At 40.1% G+C, this 12,937-nt stretch overlaps 1 protein-coding gene across 1 annotated transcript in view; it reads left to right on the forward strand.

The window, feature by feature from the left end:
• EPB41L4A (erythrocyte membrane protein band 4.1 like 4A) overlaps positions 1–12,937 on the forward strand; it is a 249,527-nt gene that overhangs the window by 142,230 nt on the left and 94,360 nt on the right. Inside the window, exons 6-10 of the mRNA XM_032844929.1 lie at positions 6,479–6,576; positions 7,623–7,743; positions 10,228–10,315; positions 11,612–11,700; positions 12,310–12,373. Of these exons, the coding sequence (XP_032700820.1) occupies positions 6,479–6,576; positions 7,623–7,743; positions 10,228–10,315; positions 11,612–11,700; positions 12,310–12,373 (460 nt within the window). The remainder of the gene's footprint in view (positions 1–6,478; positions 6,577–7,622; positions 7,744–10,227; positions 10,316–11,611; positions 11,701–12,309; positions 12,374–12,937) is intronic.

The following is a 12,937-nucleotide window of genomic DNA, read 5'->3' on the forward strand; positions in this document are numbered from 1 at the left end:
CTCCTTAACAGAATGCACAGATTTGTGTGTGATGTACAACCTGAGAGCATATTTGTTGTAACCTGCTTTTCCTCACATATTAGACCAAATCATGTAGTTAAGAACCAGATTACATTGTTGACTTCCAGCTAGTGGCCATGATCTGTAATCATTTATTATTGTTGCCCAAAACATATAGTTGAATATAGGTAAGTTAAATGTCCGTTTGATATGATACCACTAAATACTTACTTTTAGTGTATTCTGAAGGTAAAGTCATTAATTTGCTTGCATATGTTAATTTAAATGGGTAGGCATAATGAACCTTAGAAAGGGAGCCAGTTACATGAGATTATTTTGACAAAAGCAGACACTAAAACCCAAAGCCCAGACCTCCCATTATATGCTTTTAAAGGAAAAGTATACTTAGGCCAGCATTTGCAAGTTGAACATTTATCTGGCTTCAGTTCTTTGGAAAATCGTTCTAGCCTGTTTTGTATTGGTTCTTGGGTGGTTCATAAGTTTTGATATGAAAAATAATGCTATAGTCAACAGGCTTATGACTGTTCTTCCATATATGTAGGTTTTGGGTTTTTTTTTGATAACCATACCATTTCTTACATATTGTGCAGACTCTCTCACCATCTAACCCATCTGTTTTACTCCTGTGTGGTACTCCTTAACTTACTTAACCATGCCCTTGGGGATGGCTCTCTAGTTTGTTTCTTTTTTTTTTAAACTCCAGATAAAGCTAGCCTTGAATCTTCTCAAGTAAGTATTCATCATACTAGATGCAGCATTCCAGGAGAGCGTTTATTTAGGAAAAAATACTAAAGGTGAATGCAATACACAGGAAAATAAGGTTCCAGACCCTGAGAAAATGGAAGTGAATAGAATCATATCAACTTAGAGTAGTTGCTAAGTGCTCTAAAAAGTTGTCTGAAATGAACAAAATTGGGAGACTGTGAGGAAGACTCCTCATTTAGAATTCATGTATCCTGACCTGTACCTTTTACAGAACATTCCTGATGTTACCGCTAGCTTCCTTGTAAACATTTTTAAGATAGGAAACCTTATTGCCTAGCAAAGTGATAGAAAATTCAGTGAGACATCCCTATAGCTTTTCTCACTGGCACCAGATGTTCTTTCTGGTAGAATAAATCTAATGTCTCTTCTCCTTCCAGCCCTCTAAATAATCTGTGTCCTCATAGTATCTGTTAAACTTATTTTCAGTTCTGATTCAAAATATTACAACAGCCTTCCATGTATTCTGGTTCACTTATAGCTCTGTATCCTCTGCACTGTTGATAAGCATAGCACACATACTTTTAAGAAGACAGGCTTTGGAGGGGTGCCTGGGTGGCTCAGTTAGTTAAGCATTCCACTTTTGATTTTGGCTCAGGTCATGATCTCAGGGTCCTGGGATTGAGCCCTGTTTCCGGACTCCCCACTCAGCAGGAAGTGTGTTTGTCTCCCTCTCCTTCTGCTCCTTCCCCTGTTTATGCTCTCTCTCTCTCTCTCTCTCTCTGAAAAATAATAAGTATTTAATGTTTTCAAATTATTGATTCAAAAATAAGGGAGGAAAAGACCTGAGATGGGTCTTCCAGTTTAAAGTCAATCCACAAATCACAACTTTCTGGGTGTAGTTGTTCATTTAATTATGACTGTCCTCCTATGACTGTCCTTTTGCCTACATTTCTTGAATTTGTTCTTAAGGACAGAATTCACTTGCCTACCTTCATTTAATAACCACATGAAGCATTGCCTTCCTGTGGTCGCAGTACTAAGGTGACCAAAGAGGATTTCAGTCTTCCAGGAAGAAAGGATAGAGGGACTGCCCATTCTGTGGACACTGTCCTATCTGTGACATCATTGAAATCTTTCTGAACTTCTAAGGGTCTAAGAACAGTTTCTAAAAAAAGAATATTCCAAATGACATGTTCATAATGGATTTTTTTTTAGTTTCTAAAAGATACCTAAAAAATGGGTATTTGCTTTTTATTTTGTTTTGTAATGTTTTATAGTTGTTTTTTTTTTTTTTTTGGCGGCAGGGGGTGGGGGACTGACCTTAAGCTTATCAATTATTTTTTAAATCTTATTATTTTAATATGGCACTTTGCGAAGATTAGCTTGTTTTAGCTTCTTTACCAGCTGAGTGACCTGCTGTTACAAGTTTACATCCAGAGTTCCTGTCTCCTGTCAGTGAAGAGCATGGTTCTCAGTACAGTAGAGTTGAGACAGGGTCACGTTCCAGTATGGATGCAAGAGAAATTTGTGAACTTTAGAGGACTATCCAAATGGAAGGTGATATTATTGCTATTTGTTCCTCTATTTTAATCATTCATTTTAAATTGTTGAGGTGAGAGTGTCATTCCTGGTTTTGTCACGTTTTCTTGAGAATTCGTGTGTGCTTCCTCTGCTGTTTTTCTCCTTAAACCATATACACCATTTCCCCCTGTCCCTGACATTTAAGCCTTGTTTAAAAGACTGGGCTCCTGTCATGTGCAAGGCTCCCTCTGTGTAGGAGGCAGAAAACAATCCGGCCTTCCGTGAAGGTAGCTACTCTCCCCTCAGCTGCTCCACTGTCAAATTCAGCCAGCACTGATGTCAGACTTCTGCTTGTCCCCACCGTGCTCAGTTTCCTCACCAGGGTCTCAGTCACTGGTAGGTACATTTCAGGTGTATTGGTGGAAGCATGTCTTTAGCCTCTGAGTCTCAGGGAACCTTCTTTTTGGGTTCCAGAAAGAATGGGGTCTCTCTGCCCCGTCCTTAAGCTAACCTCCTTTGCCATTCTTCTTGCCTCTGATACTTGTTAAATTGTTAATGGTCTTCAACAGCCTGTACATGCTTGGTGTCAACTCAGCCCTTTTCAGTGAACATCAGCTAAACAGAAAACTGTGAAGCCAAAATGTCAAGCCCTTAACTTGTATTGTACTGGTTGTAGTGTTGTGGTAAGTGTGAACAGGGAGGAAGATCCAGCTCCTTTTTTTTTTTTTTTTAAGATTTTATTTATTTATTTGACAGAGATCACAAGTAGGCAGAGAGGCAGGCAGAGAGAGAGGAGAAAGCAGGCTCCTTGCTGAGCAGAGAGCCCGATGTGGGGCTCGATCCCAGGACCCTGAGATCATGACCTGAGCTGAAGGCAGAGGCCTTAAGCCACTGAGCCACCCAGGTATCCCAAGATCTAGCTCTTTTACCCCAGGGCTCATGATCCTAGCTTGGGAGACAGTGCATATACACCAGAATATTAACTTACATACAGAGGTGCCTAGGGGTGCCTGGGTGACTCGGTTAAGCATCTGACTCTTTTTTTTTAATTTCTTTTTTTAAGATTTTCTTTATTTATTTGGGATTAGCAAATACTGTACTTATCTTGATTTTAGTGGTTTTTTTTTTAATGTGATAACTTAAACATCTCTGGTATCTTTAAAAGGTAGGCTGTCCAGGAAAGCTTGAACAGATTCCTTTTTTCTTTCTTTTTGTGAGTTTCTCAAAGACGGCAAAGAATGTTCAGTTTTTTCCATTTCAGCCATCTGTCTCCCTGCTCATTTGTATATCCATCCAAGACAACTATTTATTGAGCAGTTACTATGTGCCAGACCTATATACTGGGATTACAGTCCCTGATGGGATAGGATCTCTGTTTCTTTGTATCTGTTTGTCTTTCTCTGTTTCAGCTCTTTGTTTTTTCATCTCCCTCTGATATTTTTTTTTTTTTTCCTTTGCCTTTGCCTTTGAAGCAAACTCTTGTGGGATTAGGTCCTTCTGTTTCTGTGTTTGGCAAGCGATTTGACTATACAGTCAGATGTTATAAAAGTCTTAATACAGCAAGACAAATATGCATCTGTGACCCATTTCCTTAAAAAAAACAAAACACTTCAGAAAAAGAAATTCCAGGTTAACAATAGAGAAAGAGAACGTAGCTAAATGTAAGTTTCCAGCAAGCAGTAGTAATTCTAGCAAAATGTCTGTTCAGTTTATAAGCTTTTGCATTTACAGTTCTGCTAATAATGCTTTACTCTGCTTTTCCTCCTCTTCAAGAGGAGGACAGATGATTATAACAAAGTGGATTTGATATCCAAGATGAGCATTCAGGGCATGGTGAGTAGTTAAGCAGGTTACTAGAAAAGTGAATGCAAGTTAGGGAGTGGGGGTGGTCATTTGTTAATGGCAAGAGATTTGGCTCAAGAAGCAAAAGTCTTATAAGCCTTTTCCTTTTTCTCTCCCTACCGCCTCCTGCCCACCCCCGGCTGTTTGTAGTTTGTTTTACCCTTGGTGCACACGGTTATAGGGTGTCAGGAAGGCTTGAATGTGATTTGGAGAGTAGAGAGTGGGGTTCTCTCAACTTACTTTTTGGTGTTTTGCCATAAATGAACCCAACTCTTTGTGCTTGCTGCAGCCTGCCTCCTCTGTGGGGAAGGAAGGGAGGGGCTCTGGTACGCCTAGCATCTCCTGAAGCCTGGGGGCTGCTGGTGGCTTTACCAGGCTGGTCACCAGGTGGCTTTCTCATGGCTTCCAGAGCCAAGTCCCAGATGATGCTGCTGCTGGAGGCTTGGGGGAGATTCCGAGCTCCAGAAGCATAGCCATGAACGGGAGAGTGGACTTCCCTTAAAAGGAGCTTGCCTACCAATGACCCCGGCCAGCAGGGGGCAGAGCAGGGTGGTGAGGGATGGATTGCTCAGAATGCCCTGCACTTCCGCAGGGGCTGTTACTGGAAGTGGAACCCCAGTGGCACTGGTGATAGTTGGGGGTGGGCATGAGCAAGTGAGCCGCTGAAGGGGAAGGCTGCCATTCTGTTGTGCTGTAGCTTGTGGGCTGGAGGAAACCTGGATGGCGACCCCTCAGGGGCCTCTGTGCGAGTGGCTGGTGGCGGGACAGGGATGCTAGGCCGTGGACCCCATTTGCAGAGGAAGCCAGGGAAGGCTGCCATTCCGTGACCGAGCTGTGCACATCACAAGCTCTCTTAAGGATCTGAACTTTATCCTGAAAGTAAGGTTTGTTAAGGTTTTGTCTGTTTGTTAAGGGAGTGACGTGATCCTGTTTTTCTCTTAAGGATTTTGTTTAGTTCTTGGGAACGTTGGTGGGAAGGGAGATAAGTATGAATGAGGGCAGTGCACTGAAGGTTTTAGAAATTTGGGGGATAGTGACCTGGGCTAGGAGATGGAGAGCAGTGTGCCTATTCCAGAAGACAACAGACTCTGTGACTGGATGTGGGTGCCAGGGGTTACCCCTGATGGGTAGGTTTCTCTCACTTGGCTATCTGGAGGCTGCGGTGCTATTTACTGAAACGGGCAGTGAGGAAACACAGGGTGTTATGCAGATTCTCTCTTAAGCTTGTGGATATAATTAAACTTGGTATCAGTCTTCTAGAAATAGTAATAATAAGTAGCATCTAACATTTGGATTCCCTTACTATGGGCCTTGGTTGTAAGCATTTGGAGAAGAAAAGCTTATCACAGCTGATTTTTATAATTCATTTCCTTTGTCCTTTTTCTGCCCTTCCCAATGACAATAAGAGTTGGCGTCCAAAGAAACAGAAACCACAGTGACAGCCTGGTGCATGTGTGCGTGAGTGAGTGAGTGAGTGTGTGTGTGTGTGTGTGTGTGTAGGTGGGTGATGGTAGTCAAGAACAGTGTTGATGGTTCATTGTGTTGGTTCATAAACCCCTGGCACAGGCTGAAAGACTGAATGGGGGTGGGGGAGGGGAAGCTAGCCAAAGTTGCATAGCATCCTGATTAAGAGGTTCTAGGGTCAGACTGTCTGCGTTCCAGTTCTGGCTCTGCTACTTAACTAGTTGTGATGTCTTCATCTCGTTGTGTCTGTTAGAGTCTTCATTCTGCAAAACAGAGATGGTAATAGTACTGACTTAAAGTCTTACATAAGTTATTGTATGTAAGACCCTTGGAATGAGTTATTATATTTAGTGTTTAGAGCAGTCGTTGGTGCTTTTGTAACAGGGTTTGTTTTTTTTTTTAGACAAATGGAATGAGCAAAGCCATGGATAATGGACATAAGAATTGATGGAATTGCACTATAATGTCCTTTTTGTCCTGTATCCATGAGTTTAGACCCTGTAGGTAACACATCATAGAGCGTTAGGTCCTTAAAATTTGTTTCTCCCAGTAAGGCTGGGTCATAGTAGGTGTGGCAGTGGCAATAATGAGCATCTTGAGAATAGCTTCTGTGTAACCTCCACATTAACCTTATGAGGAGAGTTCTGCAGGTGAGGAGATGGGCTGTTGGAGAGGGTCACCAGCTGCCCAGGTGAGTACCAGAGCTGGGACGCAGGCCAGCCAGTCTACCTTGAGAGCCTGCGCTTTTTGGCCACGATCCTGTATTGCTTATGTAGAGTGTGTTTAAAGAGTTCCTGTTCACTCAGCAGTCCCCTCACCACAGAACAGAAGTGGCTTTATTTTCATTACATTCGTTGTTGCCGTGATTATCAGAGTCTGGGTGGTGTAAGATACCATGAATCTCTTTTTTCCATTTCTCTTGTAGGTATCAGTTTTTCTTGCAGGTGAAGCAAGACGTCCTTCAGGGCCGGCTGCCTTGCCCTGTCAACACTGCTGCTCAGCTGGGAGCTTATGCCATCCAGTGTAGGTTCCACTGCAGCCAACCGAGAAAAAATATGAATTTTTCTTTTTAAGCAAGTTCACATACTAAAATTCTTCTTAGCAAATGACATTTTCCTAAACAAAATTTTAGTCAGAATTCAGGTTTTAATCTGTGTCCTTTAAGAAGAGGTAAAAGTAAAGCCAGTTATGTATCCTTTGTAATAGGTCACTTCAGAGTTTTAGTAACAGGAATGGCATTGATTCTTGATGAAGCGGAATCTGAAAATCCCTTCCATTCTACAACCCACCTAGTTTGTTGATCACCAAGCTGTGATTGTCTCAGAGATCACATTGTTCTTGGGCAAGCTCAGGGTGTCGCCCTCATTGTGCCTCATCTCTTGGCCCCAATATGGCAGCCACGTGGGGCAACTCCAGGTTGCATTGTCATTTTGGAGGCTGAGGATGTTTTCACTCTCTAAGTGGAAATACTGAGCCCTTTCTAAGAATCAAGCTAGGTATGGGGACAATGAGACAGTGTGTTCCTTGCCTTTGTAGCACTTGGAGATCAGGAATAGTCTAGAAAAAATGTCCTAGGAAAAATGTCACATAGATGAACTGGGTTGGGCTTGGAAGGTGGATTAACATAGGGAGGAATATCTTATTAAATGTAGTATAATGAGCTTTCTGGTTTCATTTTGCTTTTTTTTGTGTAAACCAATGTGCAACATTGTGTTAAATTTCCATTTGGGGCATCCTGGTTGTTTTTGCCTCTAGCATTTCTAATATATGTACTCTAAATTCTGTTAACAACATTGTTGTCTCATATAGTCTGGTAAAGATAATAGAAATGAAAATGATAATTATAGTCTTTCAGAAAGATTATAGAACTTATAGAAATATAGAACTTATATTTTATAATACTTATACTGTTTATATATGCTAATCAGAGTTGTTTTTTACTAAAATTAGTTATATATGAATTTATTAACAAGACATTTGAGGAAAATGTTTTCGGCATGATAGGAATATTTTGAAATATTTTTAGGAATATTTTTCTAAAATGGAAAATAATGTAATTTCTTTTGTAGCTGAGCTTGGAGATTATGACCCATATAAGCATACTGCAGGCTATGTGTCAGAGTACCGGTTTGTTCCTGATCAGAAGGAGGAACTCGAAGAAGCCATAGAAAGGATTCATAAAACTTTAATGTAAGGATCCCTTTTTATTTTTATTTTTTTATTTTTTTTAATAAACATATAATGGATTATTAGCCACAAGGGTCCCTTTTTATTAGCTATAATCAATATGCTATCTATGAGATCCCCCAAACTTCATCGTATTAAAGTTTATACTCTTAGACCAACATCTCCCTATTTCCTCCACCCCCAGTCCCTGGTAACCACCTTTCTACATCTCTGTTTCTATGAGGTTGGCTTTTTTAGATTCCCCCTCAAGTGATATCCTAGTGTTTCTCTGTCTCTGTCTTATTGCATTTAGGGTAATGCCCTCAAGGACCATCAGTATACTGGAGAGTTGTTAAGAAAGTAGACCTTAAATGATCTCACCACAGGAAAGAAATGGTAATTATGTGTGTGAAGGTATTAGCTAACCCTGTGGTGGTAGTCATCTTACAGTACAGAAGTGTATTGAATCAACACATTGTATACCTGAAAATTACACAATGTTGTATGTCAGTTACATCTCAAAGCTAGAAAAAAAAATCATGTCTTATGTTGCATCCTCCATCAGCTGTCATCTTACGCTGTTGGCAGCCTTCAGAAAAGTTCCTAGAATGATAAAATCTTCACCTGTGCCGTAAACATTCTAGTATTTTTTAAGTTTTTTTTTTTTCTGCTTATAATACTAAAATGCTCGTAGAAAACTCAAACAATTTAAAAAATGGGAAGGAGAGAATAAATCCCAATGCCTAAAGTCGACATATTTTTGATGAATGGCCTTTCAGACCTCTCTCTATGCATAAGTTCCCGTAGAGAAAATTTATTTTGTATAGATTCATGTATGTATGATTTTACATAAATGAAATCATTCTGTATATATTGTATTTTGCAGTTTTCTATTTTTTCAGTCACCAGCACCTTGTGAAATTTATTCTTCCAGCTATAAATATATTTTATAACCACAGAGACCTTAATGTATTCTGGGATTTGGTCTGTCTTAAATATGTAAATTCTTCACAGTTATAAGCAAAGTCCTATTCAGTCTAAAGCAGTGAATGTGGAAATCACAATGATACCAGTGTGGAGCCTTGGATGGGTGTTATGTTAACACCACATGCACTTCTGAGAATATACACACTCCCCTAGTAGGATTTTCAATTAATGGCCTACAGCATTGAAGTTATAATTTAATTATAGTTATTTTGGTTAAATCCTCTGTACTGATTAACTTTGCTTTATTGCCTCTTATGTAACATTCCCTCTTGAATTTGCTTGGTTTCAGATCTATTATAATTAAGGAAAAAATGTAGAATTAATCTGATCAACAAAAAATGTTTGCCTAAAGGATCTGTTTCAGTGAGTAGCTGAATTGCAGTCAGAGAAACCAGGCTTTCCATCTTGTGTTAGCATGCACCCAAATGCTCTCCAGGCTGATTATAGAGCCCTTCAATTTTAAGGTTTTGCTGAAGTGGATGCTAAGAGATGCTGGTTATAACATTATGAAGGGCAATGTGTTTGGCACATTCTGAGAATACTAATTCTGGGAGTTTGAGAGTACAATTGTATTTCTGAAATTATCAAGGAGCTTTGGGTAAAGGGCCTTACATGTCTTAACGTAATGGTGTTGACAGTGTGAGTATTATTTTAGAGAGAATAAAGCTTGATCAAGATTTGGTAGCTTTCTTGTATCTAATTTGTAATGAACATTCTTCATAGATTTCAAAATGATGGTGTATGGCTGGGTTTTCCAGGGTACCATGGCAGAAACATGGGATGCATCAAAGCAGGATTTAGTAATTAAAAAAAATTTATAGCTCCTTTTGTTAACAAATAAAAGAACCCTGTCTTTCTCTGTTACACACATACACACACATATGCACACATGCACAGTTCCAGTTATCTGTGGAGAACTCTGGGAGATGCTCACACTTGCTAGGAATGAATACCATTTATGTACATTATCACCAATGAAACCTTTGGGATGATTTCTATACTTTGTATTAAGAAAATGATAAGTATTTTTATTATTGATAAATACTAATATATTTTTAAACTACATATGTCCTCTTGAGACCCCAGCAAGGTGTAGGGGAACCCATTCTCTTCTCCCTACCCACTACTACTTTTACTCCTTTTTCTCCTGATGGAGAACTGCTGGTGTGTTCAGACATTTTATTCTTTGTAAAGGATGTACTTCTTAATTCGAGTGCTTCTATTCTCAGTCTCTTTGGGGGGTTTCTGAAATGGAATTTTTAATATATGTTGGGACACTGGGATTGGCTATACTGAGCAAAAACAGGTTTGGTAAATGAAATTAACTTAATACAAGTATCGCCTCAGAGTGTAACGTTTTTTCACCATGAAGGCAAGGGACTTCTTGAAATACAAAGACTTAAGTTTGCATTAGCATGAAGAATTATTTATATTTCCAGTGAATAGAGTGAAGATGACTTACATTCCCTACAAGTACAGTACCTATTAGTAAAGTAAGGCTTTTGTTTTTATGCTGTGTAGGGGTCAGGCTCCTTCTGAAGCAGAGCTGAATTACTTGAGGACTGCCAAATCCCTGGAGATGTATGGTGTCGACCTCCATCCTGTCTATGTGAGTAACATTTAATTAACACAAGATATTTTAAGCTGATGACATTTTTCCTAAAAAGTCACTGAAACTCCCAGAGGAAAGCAGCAGTCCCGTTGTTTAGCAAGCAGATGATACTTTTTCGTCTGTGTTTTTCGAACACAAAGAATCTCTTGCATGGATTCAACCCTAATGAGTTTTGCTTCAAAGTCTGTGATTATGTTTCCATGTGTAGAAAACAATTAACTGGGCTTGAAAACACAATCTGGATAAAAGCTCCATAGGGCTTAGCTAAACGTCAAAACCATTTAAAATTGGTCTGTAATTGATTGTATTAGACAGAGAACAGGAGGATCTTCCAAAAATAGATTTTATGGCTGAAAAGCATTCATGAAATCACATTCCAGAAAAGTAGGCTTTGGGCACTGGTACAGGTGTGGCTGTCGGTGGTTGTGTGTGGGATGTATAGGTTCTTAAACAGTAGGGGTGCTGCCTAGTACGGTTATTGCCACTGCAGTAATAGAAAGATTTTCGCAGATTTTCTTTATCAGCGGATGAACTTTCTGGAGAAGGGTGGCGGTAAACTAGCCTTCGTCATTCTCTTCGTCTGAGAATAAGATCAAGATGAGCCCTTGGGAAGGAACTCTTGATAGAAGCCAGTGGTTCGTGGTCCTTGGCTGTACAGGAGAATCACCTGGAGTATTGTGTTTTTGATACCTGGGCGCTTTCATTATAGATTGTGATTTAACTGGTTTTGGTAGCACTCAAGCTCCAGCATATTTTTTTTTCTTAAGATTTTATTTATTTATTTGACAGAGAGAGATCACAAGTAGGCAGAGAGGCAGGCAGGGGGTGGGGTGGGAAGCAGGCTCCTTGCTGAGCAGAGAGCCTGATGTGGGGCTTGATCCCAGAACCCTGAGATCATGACCTGAGCCGAAGGCAGAGGCTTAACCCACTGAGCCACCCAGGTGCCCCCAAGCTCCAGCATATTAAGCTGCACAGCTGATTCCGGTTAAGTGCAGCCAGGGGTGAATAGCATTGTAGACACGGTGTGGGCTGAGTTGATCAGGGGTCTGATTGGTAATCAGGTTCTCTGGATGACCTGAATACACTAAGAAAACTTTTCAGTAAAAACCTGAAAAAAAGAAAAAAACTAATCGTACTATCATCATAGCTTAGCTAGCTTTCTAAGCTGATGTTTTTGAAAGACTGGACCCAGTGTTAATGCAACATACCTTGTCTGTTATGGCCAACTACAGTTTGACAAAGGGCTTTGACATGAATAAATTCATAGTTAGAGGTTTATGTTTGTTTTTGCAGGGAGAAAACAAATCTGAGTATTTCTTAGGATTAACTCCAGTTGGTGTTGTGGTCTACAAGAATAAAAAGCAAGTAGGGAAGTATTTCTGGTAAGTATAACTTGAGGACAGAGTTGGTATTAAAATTGTACACTGTACATGCTTGGCTTATGGGGCTGCTTTGTCATTGAAAAGAGAACAGGTGTGTTTCCAGTGGTTGATAAATAAATGAGTGAAACTGGGTATAAGTATTCTCCCAGTGCATCTTAGTATGTATTTTCTTTGTAAATTTTAGGTCCTGTGATTCTGGACTCTCTTATCCATGCAAATCGGGTATAGTAGGGTTTCCTATCCATTTCACTCTGTGCTAGTGAGCTGTGGGGCTAGGACTCCTCTGATTTCTAATTCTAAATAGGGGAGGCATTGAGAAAGACTGGGTGCCTATAGCCCTATGCTGCATCTGGGAAGGCAGCACTGGCCAAGGGCCTGGGGATTCCAAGCTGGTCTGCATCTCCTAGAGAAGCACAGGAGAATGAGAACGGAATTTTGTTTCCGGAGGTATCCAGAGCAAATGACCCATAGGAACTCTCAGCAGTTACTGTAGCAGTCTGTAAAGGAGCTGCGATGAGCCAGTCTTTTTCTACTGGAAACTCCTCTGAATTGCTGAAAGATTAATTCTTACAAACTGCACCACTACCACCGTCTGCTTTGTTTTTTTAGGCCACGGATTACAAAGGTTCACTTCAAGGAGACACAGTTTGAACTCAGAGTGCTGGGAAAAGATGTAAGTTTTTGTTGAGTGCTCAGCTTAACTGAGGCGGGAAGTCTTGTCTGTTCATGGATAACTTAAAAGACGTTGTGAAGTAAAAAGTGCCGTGTTTCTCTAGCTGCAGCCACATGGAACCAGGTTAATTGACTCATGTGCACAACTTCTTCTCAAGGAAATAAAAGGGAAGTGAGTAGAAATGAATGAGTTGGTTATGGAGAAATGTCATTTTAGTTTTAGCAAAGAGAGAAAAAAAAAACTCTTTCTAGGGCACAAGAGAGAATAGTTGGTGATTATCATTATTAGAGTAATTTGCTTAAAAGTACTATCTATGAAGGTAGGATTCATATCCTTAGAAGGGTGTGGGCTGCATATAGGATAAAGTGTGTCCTAATTTTGTCCCAAAGTAAATTAAATGACCTGTAGGGAGTCACACTTCTGTTTTCTCCCTAGTTGAGCATGGTAGATAAACTGGAGGGGAAATTGAGCATGGTAGATAAACTGGAGGGGAAATTCTGGAGGCTCCAAAGGACTGTGTAAGGCAAAAATACTGACCTTCTCCTTACAACTTGACAGTGTCCT

Source organism: Lontra canadensis, unplaced genomic scaffold (genome assembly GCF_010015895.1).
Source record: "Lontra canadensis isolate GAN:19392208 unplaced genomic scaffold, GSC_riverotter_1.0 scaffold4, whole genome shotgun sequence".
Lineage (NCBI taxonomy): Eukaryota > Metazoa > Chordata > Mammalia > Carnivora > Mustelidae > Lontra > Lontra canadensis.